Source organism: Lactuca saligna, chromosome 1, assembly GCF_052625555.1.
Source record: "Lactuca saligna cultivar CGN05327 chromosome 1, ASM5262555v1, whole genome shotgun sequence".
Lineage (NCBI taxonomy): Eukaryota > Viridiplantae > Streptophyta > Magnoliopsida > Asterales > Asteraceae > Lactuca > Lactuca saligna.
In genome coordinates this window covers 25837875-25861164 of record NC_136417.1, presented here as the reverse complement: position 1 = coordinate 25861164, position 23290 = coordinate 25837875, and the positions used below count along the sequence as shown (strand labels likewise).

General features: G+C 35.5%; 3 protein-coding genes and 1 pseudogene across 7 annotated transcripts; 2 read left to right on the top strand and 2 right to left on the bottom strand.

Moving 5' to 3' along the window:
- The first annotated feature begins 6697 nt into the window (after positions 1 to 6697).
- On the top strand, positions 6698 to 9830 carry LOC145029645 (factor of DNA methylation 1-like). 2 transcript variants are annotated; one of them, XM_078978145.1, is made up of 7 exons: positions 6698 to 6893; positions 7330 to 8234; positions 8312 to 8493; positions 8567 to 8656; positions 8731 to 9018; positions 9100 to 9315; positions 9405 to 9830. In XM_078978145.1, the coding sequence occupies exons 2-7, from the start codon at positions 7334 to 7336 to the stop codon at positions 9630 to 9632; spliced, it is 1905 nt and encodes a 634-aa protein (XP_078834271.1). In that variant the 5' UTR covers positions 6698 to 6893; positions 7330 to 7333; the 3' UTR covers positions 9633 to 9830. The 2 variants fall into 2 exon arrangements, with proteins under 2 accessions (XP_078834271.1, XP_078834267.1); XM_078978141.1 differs by having other exon boundaries at positions 6699 to 6893; positions 7334 to 8234.
- A 333-nt stretch (positions 9831 to 10163) lies between these two features.
- Positions 10164 to 12698, bottom strand: LOC145029636 (putative CCR4-associated factor 1 homolog 6 pseudogene; annotated as a pseudogene). 3 transcript variants are annotated; one of them, XR_013676567.1, is made up of 4 exons: positions 12544 to 12698; positions 11410 to 12430; positions 11231 to 11304; positions 10164 to 10418 (listed from the first exon to the last, which is right to left on the bottom strand). The product of XR_013676567.1 is annotated as a putative CCR4-associated factor 1 homolog 6 pseudogene, transcript variant X2 (transcript). The 3 variants fall into 3 exon arrangements; XR_013676566.1 differs by having other exon boundaries at positions 11231 to 12430; XR_013676568.1 differs by having other exon boundaries at positions 10164 to 12430.
- Positions 12699 to 14015: 1317 nt separating this feature from the next.
- On the top strand, positions 14016 to 15760 carry LOC145029632 (small ribosomal subunit protein eS12-like). The gene is made up of 5 exons (XM_078978126.1): positions 14016 to 14108; positions 14798 to 14844; positions 14946 to 15237; positions 15339 to 15404; positions 15490 to 15760. Exons 2-5 carry the CDS (start codon positions 14834 to 14836, stop codon positions 15547 to 15549), a joined length of 429 nt encoding a protein of 142 aa, XP_078834252.1. The 5' UTR covers positions 14016 to 14108; positions 14798 to 14833; the 3' UTR covers positions 15550 to 15760.
- A 2267-nt stretch (positions 15761 to 18027) lies between these two features.
- Positions 18028 to 20280, bottom strand: LOC145029623 (stromal cell-derived factor 2-like protein). The gene is made up of 6 exons (XM_078978120.1): positions 19835 to 20280; positions 18991 to 19131; positions 18767 to 18907; positions 18652 to 18701; positions 18443 to 18572; positions 18028 to 18332 (listed from the first exon to the last, which is right to left on the bottom strand). The coding sequence occupies exons 1-6, from the start codon at positions 19934 to 19936 to the stop codon at positions 18249 to 18251; spliced, it is 648 nt and encodes a 215-aa protein (XP_078834246.1). The 5' UTR covers positions 19937 to 20280; the 3' UTR covers positions 18028 to 18248.
- Positions 20281 to 23290: the final 3010 nt, after the last annotated feature.

The following is a 23290-nucleotide window of genomic DNA, read 5'->3' as shown; positions in this document are numbered from 1 at the left end:
ACTCTCCATGAACTCACAACACTCAAAAATGGCCTTAGGTTTTCGAGATTTAGAGTTAGGGCAGTAGAGGCTGGAAATGAGGCCAAAACCCTAGAGATTAAGTGGGTGTAAATCCTTAAAATTAGGGTTTCCCAAACTCCATTCAACTCGTCGAGTTGTGCCTCTCAAACTTGTTGAGTTTATTCCCAAATACACGTCGAGTTCTCCTCCTTGAACTCGATGAGTTGTCCTAATTTCTTTTTCCTTATTTTTCCTTCTAGGTTCCGGGTGTTACAAACTTGCTCCTCTTCTTGAACCGGATGACACCTTCCCAAGGTGACACCTTCAAGAGAACCATGTCTTTCACTTAAAACTCCAAGTTCGACCAGAACCTGTCAGCATAACTCTTCTGCTGACTCTAAGTTGCCTGGAATCTGTTCCGAACCTGCTGAATCAACTCAATGGTCTTAAGCACCACCTCGGTACTCCCGATGACTTGCTGACCGACATCGCCCCAACAAATCGGGGTCCTGCACTTCCTCCCGTAGAGCATCTTAAAAGGATGTCAGTCGATGCTGGTGTGATAGCTGTTGTTATACGAAAATTCTGCCAACAAAAGATACATATCCCAACTCCCACCAAAATCCGATATGTACGCCCGCAACATGTCCTCAAGAGTTTGAATCGTCCGCTCACTCTGACCATCAGTTTGCGGATGAAATGTCGTACTGAAATGGAGACAAGTACCCATCTCATCATGAAACCGCTTCCAAAATCTTGAAGTAAAGCGAACATCTCGGCCTGAAACCACAGACACCGACACCTCATGACGTGCCACCACCTCCCGGACATAAATCTCAGCTAACTTCTCTGCAGAAACAGTCTCCTGGATTAGGATGAAATGCACGATCTAAGTTAATCCACGATGAACCAAATAGAATCCACTACGTATGCAGTCCTAGGAAGCTTTGTGATAAAATCCATGGCGATGTCTTCCCATTTCCATATGGGAATCTCCAATGGTTGCATCTTGCCGTGAGGTCGCTGATGCTCGACCTTGACTATCCTGCAAGTCAAGCACCGCTCCACAAACCATGATATATCCTTCTTCATGCAGGGACACCAATAATCACGATGAAGATCCCTATACATCTTCGTCCCCCGAGATGAATATAGAATCTCGACTTGTGAGCCTCCTCCATCAGAACTTGGTGCACCCACCCCAATACGGAACCCAGACCCTCCAATACAAAGTCAACAGTCTGTAACTATCATAATTGAAGGAAGCCGCCTGACCCATAATCCGCTCACACTTCCGATGCTTTTCCTTTATAGCCTCAACCTTGCCTCCTCAATCCATTCCAACAACGGAGTAATCACTGTCATCCTGTAGCACCCAGTTCCTGGTACATATTTTCATTCAAGTAATTATAACATTTTGGCATGGGACTCGGCGAGTTGAAGGTCCAACTCGTCAAATAGAATCGACTTTGGACACGAGAGTTTAATGACCTACTCGACGAGTCGGCAAACTGACTCGAATAGTAGGAGCTGTTTGGGAAAAACCCTAAATCTGAGGGATTTCACCCTATTTAAACGTCTTAATGCAGGCTCCATCGTCCCTTATGCTCCCAGAACACCTCATACTGAAACCCTAATCGTTTTGTGAGATCTAAGGCCCTTTTTGGTGATTTTGGTGGTTTGTGATCACAAGAAATAAGGAAAAGCTTGAGGAGCCAAAAGGAAACCAGAAGATTTTGAGTTTGTGCAGCATCCACAGTTCCTTAGAGGTATAAAGCTTATACCTTGTTCATTCATGTTCTAGATCCCTTTTTGGAGTCAATTAGGGCTTTTTGGAACCATTTTGGTGACCAATCATGAGTGCAATCATGGTTGGGGGCTAAGACTCCAGATCCAGGGTCCTTAGGGGACTACATGGCCTAAAGTGGCCAACCTTGTAGCCATTGAGAGTCACATGCACCTTTAGAACTCATTTTTGGGTCCATTAACCTTATACTCCCATGCATGCACATAAAGTTCATAACTTTATGTGCTAGATCAGCATTAGAAGCCCAGATATGTCTTTTGGATGAATGTTGTACATCAGAAATCGAGATATAAGACTTGGACAACGCCGAATCGTCGAGTTGTTCTTGGAACTCGGCGAGTCCAGGGCTTGAGTCCTTAGGTTGTTGAGGTTCAAAGGAACCCAGTTGAGTGTTAGAAGGGTCTTAGAGTGGTCCACGGGAGTGACTCAACATATTAGACTTAGCAATGGACCTGAGAATCATAGGACTCGGCGAGTGTATGAACATAATCGGTGAGTCCAAGGCAATCTCCCAACCCTTTGAAGATGGACTCGACGAGTTGTTCATACAACTCGGCGGGTCGGATGAAGGTTCACTCGATGATATTATAGAAGGAGAACTCGTCGAGTCTTTGCTAAACTCGACGAGTAGAGTCGGGAGGGGGTCAGATGAAAGAATAGGGACTCGATGAGTTGGCGGCCCAACTCGGCGAGTCAGGTCAATTAGAAGTTGACTTTGACCAGGATATTGACTTTGGCCATGGGTAAAATAGTTATTTTACCCTAAGGGTAGTTATCAGCTTCTGACTAAGTGTCTTTATGGGAATTATAGCCGAATAATCATCAGAGCAGCAGGCAGAGACTTCTCACTCGGATTGATAACATTCATTCATACGAGGTGAGTTACCTTCCAGTAACAGTGGATCTACGCCCACAATGTCGGACCACCAGTAGGAGTTGTATGTTATATGATTGTCTTTGTGATATTCATCTAGGTTTGCTACTACCTGATATGTTATACGCTGGCATGATATGTTATATGTGATAGTGGTAGTAGGAAGGGAAATACTCCCCAAGTTCGGTTGTTAGGACCGAAGGGTAGGTCGGGCACCCCATATATGCCTGACAATATGTTATAATATGTTTATATGCTGGCATGATATGTTATATGTGATAGTGGTAGTAGGAGGGTAATAGTCCCCGAGGTTCGATTGTTAGGACCGACGGGTAGGTCAACACCCCGGAATGGCTTGACACGGGTAGGTCAGCACCCCAGAATGGCTTGACACGGGTAAGTCGGCACCCCAGAATGGTCGTACCAGGTAGGTCGGGCACCCTATAATTGCCCGACAGTATGTATGATATATGATTGTATGGTATGTGGTACGATGGGGGAACTCACTAAGCTTTATGCTTACAATTTTCAGTTTTGTTTAAGGTACCTCTTCAACGAAGGGGAAAGAGCCGGCGTGGTAGCTGCACATCATACACACACATTGGATTTCCGCATTACGAGCTTTCTTGGGATTGTACTCTGACAATGTTACTACTTTTATGATATGATTTTCAGACACAAGATTATGGTTTACAAATGATATGACTTGATGATGTTTTCTAATAAATGTTTTCCAAATCGTTATATTAAAACTGAAATTTTTTGGACTTGAAATTTGGGACGTTACACATCCTCAAGCATATACCACGAATTGAAGTCGTGACCGACTTGCGGCTGAGAGCATCGGCCACCATATTGGCCTTCCCTAGATGATAAATGATCTCGCAATCATAAACCCTAAGAAGTCTTAGAGCCGATTTTGAGCCTCTCATACTCTCTCTCCAAGATCATCCAACTTGCTTTGGTGTTTGTGATCCATTAGAGGCATCACATTTAAGGTACTAGGTTCTCATAAGCTAAAGATCTTCAATCTACAATCAAGGTAATCATCTAAAATTATTTTATTTGATATTTTTGGATTATGTATGCTAGATCTAGGGTTTGTAAGGTTTGGGTAATTTACATGTACAATAGATAAACCTAGATCCAAAGCTTTAGGGTTTGCATGTGCACCATATGATTGATGTATTGCTCAAAACTCATCATTAGGATGGGTGAAAAAGGACTGAATGAGTTAAGTTGGAAAAACTTAACGAGTTGTCCTGATAACTCGGTGAGTTGGCTTGGGTTTTCCCGCTTTTTTGGATAGTGTAGGAACTCGGCGAATTGTCCTGATAACTCGACGAGTTGGCGTGGGCTTTCCCCATTTTTCTAAGTATTGTAGTAACTCGACGAGTTGGTATGTGCACTCGACGAGTTGGGTCAACATGGACTGTTGACCTCGACTATTGACTTTGACTTTGGCAATGGTTGACCAAGTTTAACTTTGAGAGCATTTTAGCTATTTCGGGGTTTTGATAGAATTGGTCATATGGTGGTTGTAGGCTTTTGAGTCCGAAGCTGAGTTTTGGAGTTGGATTTTTACCGGTTCAGCACTACTTGTGAAGTGAGTTTCTCTCACTGTACTTTTGGGTCGAAGGCACCAATGCCAACCCTTTTTGGATGGTTATCCTGGTAGATAGGATGTTGCTATGCTGTTATGATCTGTTAGATCTATATTCTGATAGACAGGATGATGCTATGCTTATTGATCTGTATGATCTTTGCTTGCTTGTTAATTGATTATGTGGTTATGATATATATATATATATATATATATATATATATATATATATATATATATATATATCGACATGTGTGTGTGGGTGGGTTGAGGCGGTCCTACTTTGTGTTGTAGGTCAAAATACACAGGGCAGTCTGGGTAGACTGAAGGCATGCGAGGCGGTCCAGTTAGTCCGAACGCCCGGTGAGCTGTCCGGATAGGCTGTAGGCCCTGTGAGGCGGTCCAGTCATGCCGAAGGCTCGGGAGCGGTCCAGTCATGCTAAAGGCTCATTCATGCTTGATTTTGTCTGTTATGTTATGTGATGATATTTTGGGGAAGACTCACTAAGCTATGGGCTTACAGTTTTTGGTTATGTTTCAGGTACTTTAGATGATTGCAGAAAGACGAAGGCTTAATCGTGCACCTCCTCGTATTCGTGTCATGATTTACGGGAAAAACTATGATGTGAAACCTATTTTGAAAACAATATGTAATAAATGATGGTTTTTGATTTTATGTAAAAGTTTTAAATTTTTTTGAAATTCCATGGATGTTACACCAGCAATTTCCAGTTCCTTGGTCAACTAAACCGGTTTCGGTCCATTAAACCCTTTTCCGGTCTTTTTACAAATTCGGAATACCCGGACCCATACTCGGAATATCCGGAACCTGGATAAGAATAATTTTTAGACCCCAATACCTGGACCTTTTAAGTATTTTTTGGTTACACCTATTTTGGCATCGGTCCGGTTTTCTGCTTTTATAACTTATCTCTATCTCATTCCATCATAAAACGAACTAGTAATTATCCTTAGCCGTTCTTGAAATCCATCGTCTCCATCCATCATTCATCAAATGAACTAACACATATTATAACTCCTTTATATTGATTATTATAAAGGTAAGTCTTTAATATGAATATTACTCATTTTTGTATCCACGATGATATCACCAAACTACATCACATGGGACACACAACCTCGCTACATTTTCCATATGTTCCTATATTTTAACCCTCTCATCAAAAATTATCCTGCACATATAATACTTAAATATCACGTTACCGATATCCTATAGTGGTATACATCATTGAGCAAAATCCATACTTTAAAACACAAAGCATCACCCAACAACTCTAAGCACTTATCATTACTCTTCCCGAAAGGTCTGGTGAACTTTATATTCCGGTTTTCAGCACTAATATGATGTCATTGTGTCTAATATATATGATAGTAAGAAAATATTCCTTAAAAGTTCTATCCAAAATCATCATATCCTCATTATAACATCCTTGGATTAGACTTTCTCAACAAAAAAACATCATAATCATGCCTTTAGATCGATGGTCTCTAATTCCAAGAATTTGACACCAATTTAAACATGACATTTCCATGACTAAAACACATCATCAAAAAAAAATTGGTACCATTAAAGATCACTCACAACAAACCTTCAATCACTTTAACATATTAGGTTAACCGATTCTTTCAATGGAGCAACCCACAATAATAATCTTTACATGTATTTCAACACCTTAACACACATGCTTATTTTATAGAAGTCATCACCATAACCAAACCGACTTCATCCTCTAAACAATATTACATCCTCAATATTGTTGTAAACATACAAACACGTTATAAAAGGATAGATCAACTTCTTCATCATGATCACATAATCATACATTATCATGATTTGACTACTGTCAACAATGTTATATACGAAACCATCCTCGTCACCTTAAATTTTATTATATTGCTAGCCATATGCCATAACTAAAATTAATTTGTCTTTTTTTTTTTTAATACATACCATTTCATATGTTCAGTATATCCCAATATCATACTCTATCCAATAATATTATCTTTGATTCAACAGACACATAAAAATAAAATCCTCAATTGAGTCACTACAAGGTGTCACGTCTCCCTCGGATTCTTTTCTCAGCTCATGCCTTCTCCTTTTCTATACCATTTTCATATAAGTTGAAGTTTTCATACCTTTATTAAATGTATCTTTCCTCAACATTAATCACTTATCATGAATGGTGTTATCATATGTCCTACCAATAATATGTCCTACCAATAGTAACTGGCTCATGAAACTTGATTCTTCATTGGGTCTCAAGTATCCAATCCAATAGATATTTGGTGCATGGGCCTCGAATACAATTAAACAGCCCAATGTTTACTGTGAGATGTGAGTTATGTGATCCACCTGCGAGCATTTTCTCGCTCCTACATGTCACTCTATCGAGCCTAGTATCTCCAGTCTGCACATCGTCTCCCCAAAGTCACACGCATACACACACACGCACAAAAGCGAAAGGAATTTCTTCCGTACGATCCTTTAGGGTTTTTCTTCATCTTCACCGATCGCTTTACGGTGTTTCTCTCACTCCACTGGTTGACGGACGCAGGTGTTTCCGCTTACCGAGTATTCTCGAGTGGTACATTTCGTTTTCTCGTAGTTTTCTTTTTAATTCTTTAACCACTGAAAGATCAGGTGTTTCTCGATGATTATTGATGTTATGTCTTCTCCAACCTGTGGATTACAACTTAATCTCTTCTATTCTTCGTGCATTTTTGTCTGGCCTGGTAATTTAGGGTTTTATTTTCGTTATAGGAAGGTTTTGATTCTACGTATCGGTAGTCGTACTAATTTAGCAAAGAAAATAAAGCTACCTTAGCTTTTTCCTCTTCTAACCATAGCGAGGATGCTGTTATGCTTCAATATGTAATCTTACTACTTAGTAAGAATGTGTTTAGGATATGCAGTATATGAGTGTTCTTATATCTAAAACTTACATTTCCTTATTCTGTTCAATGCTTCTTTTAAATGTCTCAAAAGATCTTATCAAGTTGTATTCTGTCTTTGTTTCCAAGGTAGATGGATCACAGCTCTGGAGAAGAATCTGACTTCAGTGAGTCAGAGATTGCAGAGTACAAAGACAAACCCTTAGAGCAACTTAGAGATGGAACCTTAAAGGTTAAATACCCGAATGGTATACTGAGGTGTCCTTTCTGTGCGGGAAAAAAGAAGCAAAACTTCAAGTACAAAGACCTGCATCAACATGCTTCAGGGGTAGGCAAAGGGTCTTCTAACAGAAGTGCAAAACAGAAGGCGAATCATCTTGCTTTAGCAATCTACTTGGAGCATGATCTGGCCCATGAGTCTGAACAACCACCAAAAGTGGCTGAGCCCAAACCTGTTGCTCCTGTTTCAGAAGAAAATGATTTGTTTTGCTGGCCATGGACTGGGATAGTTGTGAATATAGTCAAAGATCCCGAGAATGAGGAAGCTATTGAAAGCACTGAATACTGGATGAAGAGGTTCTCAAAATACAAACCTGAAGTGGTTGAGATATCTTGGGATGAGGAAAAGACAACTGCTCAAGCCTTAGTCAGATTCAACAATGATTGGACAGGGTTTAAAAATGCTATGGAGTTTGAGAAATCTTTTGAGGCTAATCACCATAGCAAGAGAGAGTGGGTTGCTTCTGATAAATCCTCTGGTTCAAGTATTTATGCATGGCTTGCACGTGCAAATGACTTTGAGTCACAAGGGGCAATTGGAGATTTCCTACGCAAGAATCGTGAACTCAAAACCATATCAGACCTTGTTCAAGAAGCTATGCAGACAAGAAACAAGGCAGTTGTGGAATTAACCAGTGAAATTGACACGAGGAATGAAAATCTCGATGACTTGCAGATTAAATACAACCAAAAAACAATGTCTTTGAGTAGAATGCTTGAAGAAAAAGACAGCCTTCATTCAGCTTTCTATGAAGGTTCTTTACTCCTTTTTTTCTATTTTCTAAGATTATGTTAAGTTTTATGCTAAGATGACAATCTTGTCCCTACCCAGAGACAAGAAAGATGCAGCGCCTTGCACGTGAGCATGTGAAAAGAGTGTTGGATGAACAAGAAATGTTGAATGCTGACTTGGAGAAAAGGAGGAAAAAGCTTGATTCATGGAGTAAAGAGCTTAACAAGAGGGAAGCTCTAACAGAAAGGGAGAAACAAAAGCTGGATGAAGAGAAAAAAAAGGTGATTGTATTCCTTAACATATCATCTTAAACATCATTATATTTTGTGGTTGACATCCTTTTTGTAAATTCAGAATGACGTGCAAAACAACTCTCTGCACATGGCTTCCATTGAGCAAAAGAAAGCTGATGAGAGTGTGTTAAGACTGGTTGAAGAGCAAAAGGTAAATCTGTAAGAAATTGTTATTATATGTGTTTGTTTATAACAAGTTTTGTTGAGTTGAATTGGAAATTGCAGAGAGAGAAAGAGGAGGCTCTGAAGAAAGTGCTTGAGTTGGAAAGACAGCTGGATGCTAAACAGAAATTGGAGATGGAAATTGAAGAATTGAAAGGGAAGTTGCAGGTTATGAAGCATTTAGGAGATGAAGATGATGCTGCTGTTCAGGAGAAGATTAAGGAGATGAACAATGAGCTGGAAACAAAAATGGAAGAAATGGAGAACATGGAGAATTTGAATCAAACACTTGTGGTGAAGGAACGCCAGAGTAATGATGAGCTGCAAGAAGCTCGCAAAGTGTTGATTAAAGTAATATTTCTACTGAATGAATTCCATTAATGTTTTTGAATAGGTATATGAATTAGTTGTTATTGGTTTTGGGGTTTTCAGGGATTGCAGGATATGCTGAGTGGGAGAACAAATATTGGTGTGAAAAGGATGGGAGAAATTGATATGAAGGCATTCCATGATGCCTGCAAAGAGAGGTTTGATAATGAAGAAGCTCAAATCAAGGCGTCTGAGTTATGCTCTTTGTGGCAGGATAAGCTTAAAAATCCAGAGTGGCATCCCATGAAAATGGTTAAAGTAGATGCTGATAATCATAAGGTATGCTGTGCTTATGTTTATAGTCTTAAATTTAGGGATGAATCATGAATGTTGTTATTAATTAATTTATGATGGTGATGATGATGCAGGAAGTGATAAATGAAGAGGATGAGTTGTTGAAGAATCTCAAGGCAGAATGGGGGGATGGGGTGTTTGATGCAGTGGTTGGGGCGTTCAAGGAGATGAATGAGTATAACCCCAGTGGGAGATATGTTGTGAATGAGCTTTGGAACTTTAAAGACAATAGGAAAGCTACATTGAAGGAGGTTATTAGCTATATTTTTAAGAATTTGAAGAGCCTTAAACGCAAAAGGTGATGGTTTATATATATTATGCTAACTTAGGAGGAATTGTCCAGTTTTATTGGAGGTCTGGTATGTAGTGGTGGTGGGAATGAGATTCAAAATACTCATCTATCCTTGGATTCTTAACTTGTGGTTTCTTTCTGAAATTACTACTGCATAAATCATATGGATTTACTGTGTAGCTAAATGAACATATTATTGTTATTATTATTTCTCACTGTATTGCTTGGCTCTACATGGTGTATGATATATGATATCTGACTAGTTTTTTAGGGCAATTCTTGTGCATATTTTTAATCGAAAAGTTAGACTTAAACATTACACAAGGCTGGGTGGTGGGCTGTTTTTAATGAAGCAAATGCAATCAAGCAAGAGATTGTGCTAGTCACACAAAATGAAATGTAGCGGAAAGAAAAAAAAAATACAAGAATTAAATAGAGTTAGTTACACAAATTGAAATGTATATTATCAAACCAAGGGACTGTGTTACACAATCAATCACATCAGAGCATAGAATGTATGACATAATTAACCCTCTATCCGTTAAAGAAGAAATTACTGCTTATTTATGGATTATTGTACATAACGACATAAATTCAATTATATAAAATCAAAACATGATTAATAATTAAATTTAATCTCAAAATCATTAGTATCAATTCTAGTTACACCAAATTAAAATCATCATAATTCATAACAGCTGCTGCAACTTTGCAACTTCTTCACATCATCAATGTTTGTGAGTCACAACAAGCTTGGATCATCCCTCTTCGGCACCAAACATTGCACTCATGTCATCTGTTGCTCCAAAATTTGAATCAAATAGAAGGGTTGAATATGACAAAAGCCAATACCAATTCATCAAATAAATTAGAAACATACACATATTTTCCCTTCTCCTTATTTCCTCTCAACTCCTCTAATGTTAAAATCATTAATATTATTAAAATCGATAAATATTTTGAAATTTGTTCTTTTGGAAAGTTAGATGTCTCAGTTTTATTCAAAGGGTTTATTCACTCTAGAAAAGAAACAAATCTTATGTATACAACACTTAATCCATACATACATCATTACTCATTCAATCATCTTACCCATACAAGACTTGTTTAAGTCATGTTCCTATTAAGTAAAAAGAAACAACACATATACATCAAGCGGAGGATTAGGTCCATATCAATATCATGAAAAAGTAATTATCATCCCCCATGTGACACATGTTTCACAAGGCTCACAACAAACTCACACACATTGTAGCAAGTACCACATTTAAAAGGGCTTAAGCAAAAAGAAACAACACACACACACATACATATATATATCCTAACTTTTTATAAGTATACCCACATCTTATTTTTTTCATTCCATTTACCAGATTCATAGTAATTTTTTAAACACATTTATCGAGTAAGCACTTGATGAGGGAAAGAAAACAATGCCTGAGCTATATCTGGCATGGCATCACTAAATTTAAAGGAATATGATAACATCTTCCTGATTGAAACATGATGATACCATAACAAATTATTGATTACACTTAGAAGTTAGAATACTACTACATTCATGAATCTGGAAAAAGATCTGAAATAATCAAACAACCAGATACATACCCGTGACATGATCAATGATCAGCAAGAGCATGGCATTGGCAACCAATCAATGATGCTTCACCATGGAATCAGACCTGCATACAAATGACAATAGATATTGTATACCTTCAAGAATCTATTTCATTGAAAATGGAAACCATTGTTAACGTAAGAGAAGATCGTGTAGATCAAAAAATAACCTTTTTTTTTTTCTCTCAAGATGTGTACAAACTGTGGTGCATTTACAACACACATATAGCTTTCATAAAATTTTTATTTTTTTTTTATTTTTTCTACTATCTTCCAACAACGAAAGCATTGTTGTCAATTCTCAACACCTAAACCATACAAGACACCAGCATATTTCTCCAAAGAACCACTAAAGAAGTTGTCTTTCAACTTTCTGAAAGTACAAGCAGTAAGCAAACTATCTGAACCAGCTTGATGACAAACACCAATTCTTTCAACTTCCAACAGTTCAGCCAGCTTGTTCAACCCACCATGAAGACTATTGCAGAACTTCATCAAATGCTTAATGTCAAAAATGGTGGGGAAATACATATCAATCAAACTAAAGAATCCAGATTGTGTATCGGGTAGATTCTGGCAAGTCAGCACCTTCAACAAATACCCAAAATCATATCCACTATGGAAAGTAACCCAATACACACTATCATTCAAGACAATCCCTGATGACATCAATAGCTCACCAAATCTCTGTGCATCAATTCCATTTTCGTTGTTTTTCTTGAAATCAATACCACTCTGTCTCAAAAGCTCAACGGAATCATTTGCAAAAACATCGTCGTTCACATTGAATTCCCGGAAATTGAATTGCCAGATGCAATATTTATCTGTTCCGCATGTTGGTAGGTTTCCTTGATCGTCAGAGAATGTTAACCCTAATTGGATCAATTTGAGCATGTCGACGTTATCTTTTAGCGTCTGGTAATGATAATCGTTACTGTTTTTGAAATTACCGACAGGACGAAGAACAATCCCAGGAAATTCGGTGTCCATTGCAATGTAAGGGAAATCATCAACGAGGCCTCGGATCAATGCGAATTCTTCTTCGAGATTGTCATTCCACACCTCCCGAATCAGAATAGAATCGCTTTTTGACAAAAGCGACATTTCTCATAACAAAAATGTTAAATTTTCAACGAGATTTCGTGAATAAACATGGAATTATATGAAACCCCTTTGCGAGTCGACCCAGATCTGTAATATACACAGGCGACAGACATCATCAGCATGATACAATTCAACAAATATAAAATTGAAGTGGGATAAAGAAGTATTGCTAAAGAGAAATTACTAAGAAGAATGCAAACCTTGCGATGCAGATCTAACAATGAGGAGAGTCTAGAATTAGGGTTTCGAATTGGAAATGGGAAGGGGAATTTTGGGTTTACTTATTGGGTGAACGCTGCAGCGAGGAACCTTTCCCTGTCCTGATGACGACTATATGGTGTACGAAAAGAGAGAGAAAAGGCAGCACATAATCAAATATATGTTCTTAAATTCATATTAGCACAAAATTAATGTTGTTTTAAAATGATTAAATATCTTATTTTACTCGACTATAAAAGCTTAAAGTTATTCACTGTAAATATAAATACCCAAAATGTAAGCCGTCGCAAATTAGTAAAGATAATTTTTGTGACAAAACTGGTTTTATAAATTAAAAGCAAAATTCATTAATTTCATGAAATTAATGAGTTGCAAAATCACAAAAAATGTTATTTTTAATTATTGACAGTTTTTTAATTCATAATGTATTTCTCGATGTTGGTCAAAATCATAAAACTTTTACCGTGGTACAGAATTTCCACATAATATTTGATTATATGTAGACTCATGTTGACAATTATAAGGAAGATAGGAGAGACACTACCATTAAAATAAATGAAAAACAAATATATACGGAATTATTGAAGTTAAAAAAAAAAAAATAGAGAAAAACGATGTTTGAGACTAGATATGGAATGTTCTTGAAATTTTGATTTTTTCAAGAGTTATATCTAGTTTTTTTTTTTTATTTGGTTATTTGTTACATATAACATTTAACAAAATATTTACTTTCATAATATTAAGATCCAACGTCTATGTATAATGAGATTCTCAAATAATAAGTGTTCTACACTTGTGATATTTTAGGGAAGATTATATTAGTAGGTGAGACAGTATGGACGATATCCAAGAGCCTCCAAATTTCTATGATTCATTTTTTATGTATCTATTTATATTATTGTATGATTTTTTCTTTTTTTGGAATTAAATTGTCACAGACAATGAAGAAAAAGAAAAAACGATAATGGTTTAGCTCAAATTTTAGGCAATACATTTTTTTAATCTCCAACACCTTATCACTACTTAAATACTCTATGAACATACATACAAGAACCTTATAATCTCTCAAAAAGCAGTCGAGGACTTTGAAACGTAAAGATTTTGATGAGTTTTAATGTTTCATAACATTCATGGTTGTTTTATTTTATTATTGATGCTAGCAAACATATAATTGATTATACTATACAATCTTTTGAATTCAATGGATTTAATGTGCATAAAATTCAAAGCAATTATAAAACACATGTTATGCTGCATTTTTATCCATGTAAGGGATTCGACATAGCAAGCAAAAAGAAAAAGTCCAACATGCATAAAGAGTATTAACTATTAAGCACCTAAACCAAGCTCATGCACGGCTGATTTTAAAAAATATCCAAGATATAGGGGGATACTCTGTACAATACAAAGTAGAAGGGCTAAAAGTTAAAATGAATGAAGTTTAGATAGAACTAGGGTTTTAGATTCCGCACCCTTTATAATCTCTCAAAGTCTGCGGGCAGAGCTTACCGTTTCGTGCATTTCTTTGATTTTGAGGCAGCATCAGGTATTCACCCCACTCTCGATCTCTACATCTCTATTGCTCGTTGTTGGTAAATATGGCGTTGGATTAATGCGTTATAGTGCTGATTTTCTGTTAATTGTTAGTATAAACCACGCATTATCTGTTTCAGTATGATATAGTGGGCGAGTCTATCGCTTTTTCTCGACCGAGATTCCGATTTTGTTTAGAATTACCCGAATACTGATTTGGAAACGCTTTGATCTTTGTATCCGTCCACCTGATTCTCCGATCTAAACGTATTGAGAAAGCAGGGAATTTTTTTCCCCTTCGAGTACGATTTGTTTGATTTCGTGATTGGCATTATGCAGCTTCCGAACACATAAAATTTTGATTTGATGTGCATGTATGCGATTGAAACTCAAGCTGATGCACGAAATTCTCTTTTATCGTATCGTTTGCTAGGGACACCAACGAGAAAACATTTATTTCTTTTCCGGATTTACTTTTAAGCCAAAGGGACACTGTCAGCATACATGTCTTTTTGTGTATTGTTCTTGCTTCTGTGAATAATATCTCTCGTTTTACTTTGTTTCTGTTGTGACTTGTGACTGATGAATGTTATCAAAAGCTTTCTTTACATATATTAAGAGGTTTGAGGGAAAATAGATGATCCGTTAACCTTCACTACAATGTATCTTCTTCCTGACATGCTTTCCTCATTTTTTTGACAGTTTGATTTGAACATCTTACATCCATCAACAGCAAACATGGCAGCAGTGTAAGTGTTGTATAAGCAGTATTGTAATCACTGTGATTTCCAATGAACACAATCATACATTCTTTTTCAAAATCTGATGGACACTTTTTCACTTTTTGTAGTGAAGAGGCCGTTGTTCCAGTTGAGGTCCCAGCTCCTGCTGCTCTTGGTGAACCCATGGACATCATGACAGCATTGCAACTTGTGCTAAGAAAATCACTTGCTCATGGAGGTCTTGTGCGTGGACTTCATGAAGCTGCAAAGGTGATTGAGAAGCATGCTGCTCAGCTCTGTGTATTGGCTGAGGACTGTAACCAGCCAGACTATCAAAAGCTGGTCAAAGCACTTTGTGCTGACCATAATGTCAGCTTGATCACTGTTCCTAGTGCAAAGACTCTTGGAGAATGGGCTGGTGTAAGTCTCTTTTTTCATCATAATTGATTAGAAATAGCAGTTTACTTTCATTGACTTGTTTTTCTATGATCTCTCTAACATCATACTTTTTTGGATTAAAGTTGTGCAAGATTGACTCAGAAGGGAAAGCAAGGAAGGTTGTGGGTTGCTCTTGCCTTGTTGTGAAGGTAAGTACTTTTTTTTATTTGTCAAAAGTGGTTTTGTTTATGTGCTATTTCTTTCTTTATTTAATTTTATATATAAAATTTACAGGATTACGGAGAGGAAAGTGAAGGGCTTCACATTGTTCAAGAGTACATGAAATCTCACTAATTATTTGGCGGTTGATGAAAATACTCTTGTTTTTTTGGTTTTTGAGTTTTGGTATGAGGAGACCCTTAGGGATGATTAGATTGTTGGAGTAAAAACTCTTGTTGAAGTTCATTAGATATTAATTATTGAGTTTTCTTTTGTTGTGTTTGGCCGTTGTTCAAAATTCAAACGATATTTCTTGTTAAGCATATTTCATACAATTTCTGGTTGAGAGTTGGGTGTAGCTTAATAAAACATTTTTTAAACACTTAAAAAATATAGAATCAAACACGTAACACGTGACTTAAATTAAAAATATCGTTGTCTTAGATATCAAGTTGAAATGATTATCCAAAAGGTAGCCTTATGTGATTGTGTCCTTTTTGTGTTTTAAACGTGCTTAAGAATGCATGAGATCTGTTGTAGCATAATAATTATACAAAGCAATTGTGCCCGAACTATAACAAGTTCAAATTTTTTGATTTTTTTTTTTTTTTTTTTTTTTTTTTTTTTTTTTTTTTAATTTAAAGATGTACGATGAGACTATTAGAACACTACCGATGTTTGTTTCAATCCCAAGAAGAAGAGAAATCCCATCACTTTAAGTTGTCTTCGACAACAAGGGTTACAAGTATTTAGGTCTGCAGGAGATGTGTTAAAGATCACAGTAGATCTCTTTATTGTGATAGAAGCTATTATGAGAAAATCTAATGGCATCTACTATGTCTTAGGCATTACAATTACAGGTTCTGCTAGACCTACAATTTCGATCACCACTCCCCATATTAAACCTACAAAATCGATCTACACCGGTATCATTTCCCTTCCAAAATTTTTAAATCCTTTAGTTATAGAAAAAGGAAACTAAAATTCTACGAGATCTACACCAGTATCCTTTCCACTTCTAAAATTTTTAAATCCTTTGGTGATAGAAAAAGGAAACTAAAATTCTATGAGCGCTATATTCTTGGAAAACAATATGAAATTTAACACTTTGCAGGTTCATACCACCAGAAACATTTCGATTATGTTCACTCAGATTCAAGTTGGTCGTGTCAAAACAAGTGCCATGGAGAAATGCTAACATGATGATAAAGCCAGTTGCAGTATCCAAGTTTAAACCTTGCTCGTAAGCTTGGTTGGCATTCAATCTATTCCTCAGTGGCTATGGTATAAGATTTGTTTTCCGTTTTTGGAAGTTTTTTCTATTGATGATGGAATTTGTCTCAAGGTGAGCCGGAGTCTCCTTCATGGGAGTTATTTGGTTGCTTGGTTTTCAAGTAATTAGGATTTATTAATCTTTCAAATTAGTTGGTGTTTAGGATTTTTAGAATTCATGGTGCCATTTATCATTTTTAGAATTGTCCCCACAATGAGAGTTTGGTAGTTCCTGTGTGAAATTTCACTCAGGTGATTCAGTGTTCAAATCCTGACACACCTGAAATATTGTTAATATTCCACGATTGACCTCCCACATAAGCTGTTTAGATGGTACGATTCACCATTTTTAGAATTTTTTGAATTCTCGTAAGATTCTAGTTACGATGCTTACAAACATATAATGTTGCTATGCATTCTAAATTCCCCTCTCCATTTAATTATTATATATCATTTTACATGTAAATCGAGTGTAATGTGATTTTCCTTACAAGTTCTCTTTGTTATATATATATATATATATATATATATATATATATATATATATATATTTCTATTTTCCATAATATGATATGATTTGGAGTTTCAATTTTCCATAATATGATATGTTTATTATTTATTATTATATTAAAAAAAGATATAATAAATTTTTAGAAATATACATTTTTAGATTGGGCTTTCAAATTTGTACCAAATAAAACCAACACTATGTTACCAACTTAGCTAAAAAACAGATAATCAATATATTTGATAACTAACATTTTTGTTGGTGGTTCGGTAATAATCATATAATTTGATATCATGGTATATCACAATTTTTGTTACTTTTGATACAAAAGGTTTGTTTGACAATGAGTTTAGGAAATTCTAGCTTTAAACTTTTAACAAAAAATTCATGTGAAAGTATTAATTTTTAGCTTTTAGTTTAAATAAGAAAAAACATTTAAAAACAAACTGTTAGGTTTTTTTAATCAATTTCTAGAATTGCCTTTAAAATTATATTTATATATTCATTTATTTTAAACAATTATCTTTTTATACATATTTATACATTTTAAAAATTTTCATTTATTTTTATCAAACACTCATAACAAATAAAATTACAACTTCCAACTAACTTTGCAAAAAAATGACCTTAACGTACTTTACATGGAAGTGGTAGCTAAAACTATGTACCAAATATTAATTAATATGACAAGACTTAGTACCATAGTACCATACCATACCATGTTGACACCAACTTTTTGATAGGCTCTGTTCTTAAACCTATCAGTAAACACACATAGGGTAAACTCATAGCATTTTATTGCAATGAAATAAAAAGAGGGTAAAAACGTGGGGTAGAGTGGAACAACAGATATCTCAAAACCCCCAAAAGTTGTTACACATCCATCCTAATTATAACATCCTATATGTATATGACTCGCTTCAAGTGTTCCAATTCTCACTTGTACATATCATCTACCAAAATGATTTTTTTTTTTTTTTTTTTTTTTTTTTTTAAAAAACAGCAAGTTCTAGATAGAGAGCTACAAGCTAACATTTAATCGTGATTTAATAATTCATTTGCTTCCAGAAACCGGCAGATACACCCCCTCCACTGCCAACCAAACATTATCAGCCCTTTTCTCCCTCACACCGCAAACCTAAACAAAAAGAAAAAACACATAACACCACTTCAGCAGCTCATTCTTTTTGACTTAATGAATGGACTTAATCAGAATAACACTATAAATATTTTTTTAACATATACTACCTCTTGCTGACCACCAGCAATGCGGCTGTATTTCTTATTATGGCTGTGTAGATATCCACCCGTGTCCACATGGCGAAGCCTTATTCGTTGATCCTGTCTCCAAGTTTTTCCACTCCCCTCAATTTCAATCCTAACCCCATAATATATAATCACAATTAATTATACAACACTTCAACTCGTAAACTTATTATATGGTAGATAGTTCTCACCTCCAATAATCTCCTGTATCTGAATTACCATCATCCCCAAAACAACTCACCTACACAAAACTTACACTTAGCCACTTAACCATTTTCTCTAATGATTAAAATTTAAATAACAAACCTCTAAATTGCCTGAAATTGGTGAAGCATGCAAGTGACTATGGAGCCATCTTCTGGTTTTCATGTGTTGCATTCGAATAATGGTTCCACTTTTTATACTGTCTCCCTGTTTTGCTGATGTCTCAGGTGAAGCCCGAACAATCTGGTTTATAAAAGTTAATTATGTCATTTTGTTAACCATGTGAAATGGATATCAAGTTATAATTATAAACACCATTAACATACCCAGTAGCTATTGGCATCATCTACATTAGGAAAACCTGTAACGGATTGCTGCCCACTGCCTGATCCATATGGCACATCATGTGAATGAAGTCGGAATCTTGTCTTTTCATGCATCAACTTCAGTACTGATCCATATGTAATCTACCATATATACAGTTTCAATAAATCAACATTGATGAAAAGAAAAATCAACAAAAGTGTATACCTCAGAATTCAGATCAGTCTTTTATGCAATATCAGGTGATATAAGTATCAGTTAAGCTAAACATTGATATAGAAATGCTACTAAAAAATATAAAATTTCTCATTCCCTAGTTAAAAGTGCAAGAAAATCGAACCTTAATAGCTTCCTACCCAAGAAAAGAAAAAGATGTCCTGACACATTCAGTATTCTTACATTTCAAATCTAAAATTCCTGGAATTTATTACAACCTTAATGGTGATATTAGTTTTAGCTTCACAAGGAATTTAACGAAGTTATGTAGTCTATTTGACCTTAAGAAGTGGTCATGATATTTCTCTTCCAAGATAGAAAGGAGTTCATCCACAGATTTACCACAAATACAAGCGATAAAATCTTCTCGGTGTCCGGATTAAAAAGAAAAACCGGCACAACAAATGACTTACACCAGCATTCTTTTATGCGTCTTATTTGTTAGAACGACTGGAAACCTTCATCAAATTTCGCTTGCAATATTACACAATTCAAATCAATTTCGAAGTTGAAACTAGTAATCGAGATTAGATTTTAATCAAGCGAATTAGAGTCTCCAAAGAAATCAATTAGCTCCAACAATCTCATGAAATAAATTCGTAATAAAAAATCGTATAATCAATGAATTACCTCAACGCCTTCGGAAGTGGCAGCGTAGACAGGAGTTGAGGTGTAATCCGAGTCTAGGGTTAGGAAGAGAAATACAGCAAGACCAAAGAAAGACAGCGCCATCACCAGTAAAAGTCCAATAAACCAGGTCCGTTGCCAAAACGGTAGGTCTAGATCCGATTCAGAGAATGAAGAAGTGCCAAGGGTTTCTCTGTAAATGATCCGAGTAGGAGCCGAAGGACGTGTCGGAGACGAATTAGAAGAAGCGGTTCTTCTTCGAGTAACGTTGCTGTTGTTGCTCTGTTGCTGTTGCCCTGACGGAGGAGCCACGGCTGGATATTTTCTCAGGTCGGAGCCTCCGGCGGGAGATCCGACCTCCGGTGGCTTATACACAGACTATAAACAACAGCGAGAGAGCGAGAGCGAGAGAAAGAGCGAGTGTGTGTGTGTGTGTGTCCCAGCGATCCGATTGAGAGTTTCTTGTATCATAGCATCTCTTGTTTGTAGTTGGATTGTTTCGTCAACGGCGGTGCCACGTTGGTTGTAGTTTTTGAGCAAATAAAATTGCTCCACGTGGTCATTCCGTAACAGCTGGAGTGCTGATTAGGATTATTGTTAAGGTTTACAAAAGTATTCCTAAATTTTTTCAATTTATTTTGCAGATTTTTAAGCAATAAAAAATTGTAATTATATCTATATTAATTATATACATCTATTTCTATAAAAGAAATTCGGATTATTTTAACGTGTGTTATTTTTTTTCATAATAATATATAAAGTAAGTTAGCATATCATACTAACTAATGAAAAACAACTTTAATATTTTGATGTGACAATGTTTACAAAGGAAAACACCAAAAAAAAAAATCTTGCTTTAAGACTTGAATCTTCCAAGGTCTAAGAGGGCGATAAGAAGGTGTTTAAATTTTTTTAATTAATTAATTAATTTATTATTTTTAGAAAATATACTATATCATAACCAATTATTATCATCTATTTGATTTGGTCATTATTATTATTATTATTTTTTTTTCACAATAAATCATTAAACTTATAATTTACTTGTTTATTAAGTCACTTTCGTTAGTATTTCACAAATCACTCGTAACTATTTATTCTAAATTACACTAATGATCCCTATGATTTCAATTTATTTTGTGGTTGGTCCCAAACCATCACCACCACCACTTCAATACTTCTATGTTTCTAGTTTAATAATGACACCCAAAATCTGTTAATCCATCATCTAAAAAGATTACAAATAACAACTCTTCTACTGTGTTTCATTTAAGCTCCATAGATTTTTGAATCGTTGACCATGGAGTCGTGTGATTTTGATTGAAATTAGATTTTCACAGAATGTATGTATAATAGATGAGTGACAATCTTGTAATTTCATATCCACAATACCTACATGATTTTCAGATTAGGTTCCATTGTTGTTGCTTCAGCTGATACAGTTAAGCAGATCAATGTTAAACGTCCTCCGTCAACAGATAATTCGATAACTTATAGAATTTTTTTTTTCGATTCATTTTACTAAAAAAAGGGGATTCTTTCTAATTTCTAACTTTGAACGGACAATGATGTTGTTCCATGCTTCTAATGTTGAAATTGGAGCTTAGGAAACGATTAATCTACTTCTTGATAGAATAAAAAAGAAGAAGGCAAAAAACAGATTATTGTATGTGTTATTGCAGAAGCTATTCTTAAATCCGTATCCAATTTTACTCTATATTCGATTATTGTTTCTATGCTTTTTAGAAAAGATGAAGAGGAAACAGATAATGTTAAATTAATTTGCAATTTAATCAATGCACAATCAAACACTCCAGATTTTGAAGATCATTTTACTTGAAATTAAAGATATGTTATCTGGCATGATTGCTATTCCATTTCCGACAGCCGAGAAAGAGTGTGTGTGTACGAAATTGAAATGACGAACAACGCAAACGAACTTGAACGATTACGAAAATTAGTCAAAGAGCTTGAAGAACAAGAAGTCAAACTCAAAGGCGAACTTCTTGAATAACAACAATTGCACTTTCGTTTGAAGAATCCCAACTTGTTTCAACAACAATAATTTCCCTTTCATTTGATTCACATTAAGTTGAAGCTACCTTTGAAGCTCCTTGAATCTTTTTCATGGCTGCATCTAATTCCTTTTTATAATTAGCTCCGATAACGACTTCTTCTTGAAGTTTTTTTCTCTCGGTTTGTAACGAATTGATTGTAATACTCAACATATAGATCTCGACTGTTTTGATTTTCATTTGTATTTGTAATTCGACAATATCAAATTCATGTTCTTTTCTTAGGTAGGTGAACGGTGGTGGTGGTGGTGTGGTGGTGAGGGACAAACCACATAAGAAATTGAAATCATAGGACCATTCCTGTAATTTAAAATAAAAGTTAATGGAGGATCAATTAAAAATTAACAAAAATGATCTAATAGAAAGGTAAGTTGTAAGTTTAATGACTTATTATGCAAAATAAATAAATAAATAAATAAATAAAATTACTTTAGTGACCAAATAAGGTAAATAACAATAGTTGATTGTGCTACAATGTCATTTTCCTGTTATTTTTCGATGTTTCAAAGATGAATGTTGTTTAACCTACACAATTCTCGCTTGTCCTCCACATTGTTATGGAAATCATATTTGTTGTTCATCGTTATATGGCACCCACCTATATGGCCACCCACTCGTACTACCAACAATGTAGATATCTCAAACGATGAGTATAGAGGTTTGGAGCATGCTCGACAAAAATAGTTGGCAGCGGGTAGCTCGTAGGGGTAGCGGGTGGCTTCTAGATGGTAGCGATTTGTTAAAAACTACATGAAGTAGCATTTAGATTTGAATGTTTTCTGTTCAAAAGGAAGTATTTTGTCAAATGCTAGAACGTAGAAGCTCTCAAACGCTCATAAACATTCTATGTCGAACACGCCCTTGATACTTTTAAGATAAATATTGTTGTTTGGTACTTATAAGAAATATTTTCGTTTGGTGCTTTAAAAGAAAGACAAAATTTCGTATATGTCATTTCTAAACATGTAAATATCGTATTTGTTCGACCTTAACTCTAACTATCGTATTGGCCCTTCTTAATATTTTTTAATATCATATATACCCAAATCTATTTTTTATATATTTTACTCATTTATTGTAGCATCCCAAAAATACCAAGTAATTTTTTTTTGTTTTAAATCTATCAAAATCACCATTCATTCAAAAACCCATCAAAGTGTGAATATATATATATATATATATATATATATATATATATATATATATATATATATATAATAGTTATCTGAGTACAAATCATAACATAAATGCGGAACACTGGCGGATGTGATGCAATCACGTCGAGATCTTTCCTTTCGTAACGGAAGTACCTGAAGCACAAACATAAAACTGTAAGCACAAAGCTTAGTGAGTTTCTCAAAATACCACATACCATACCTATATC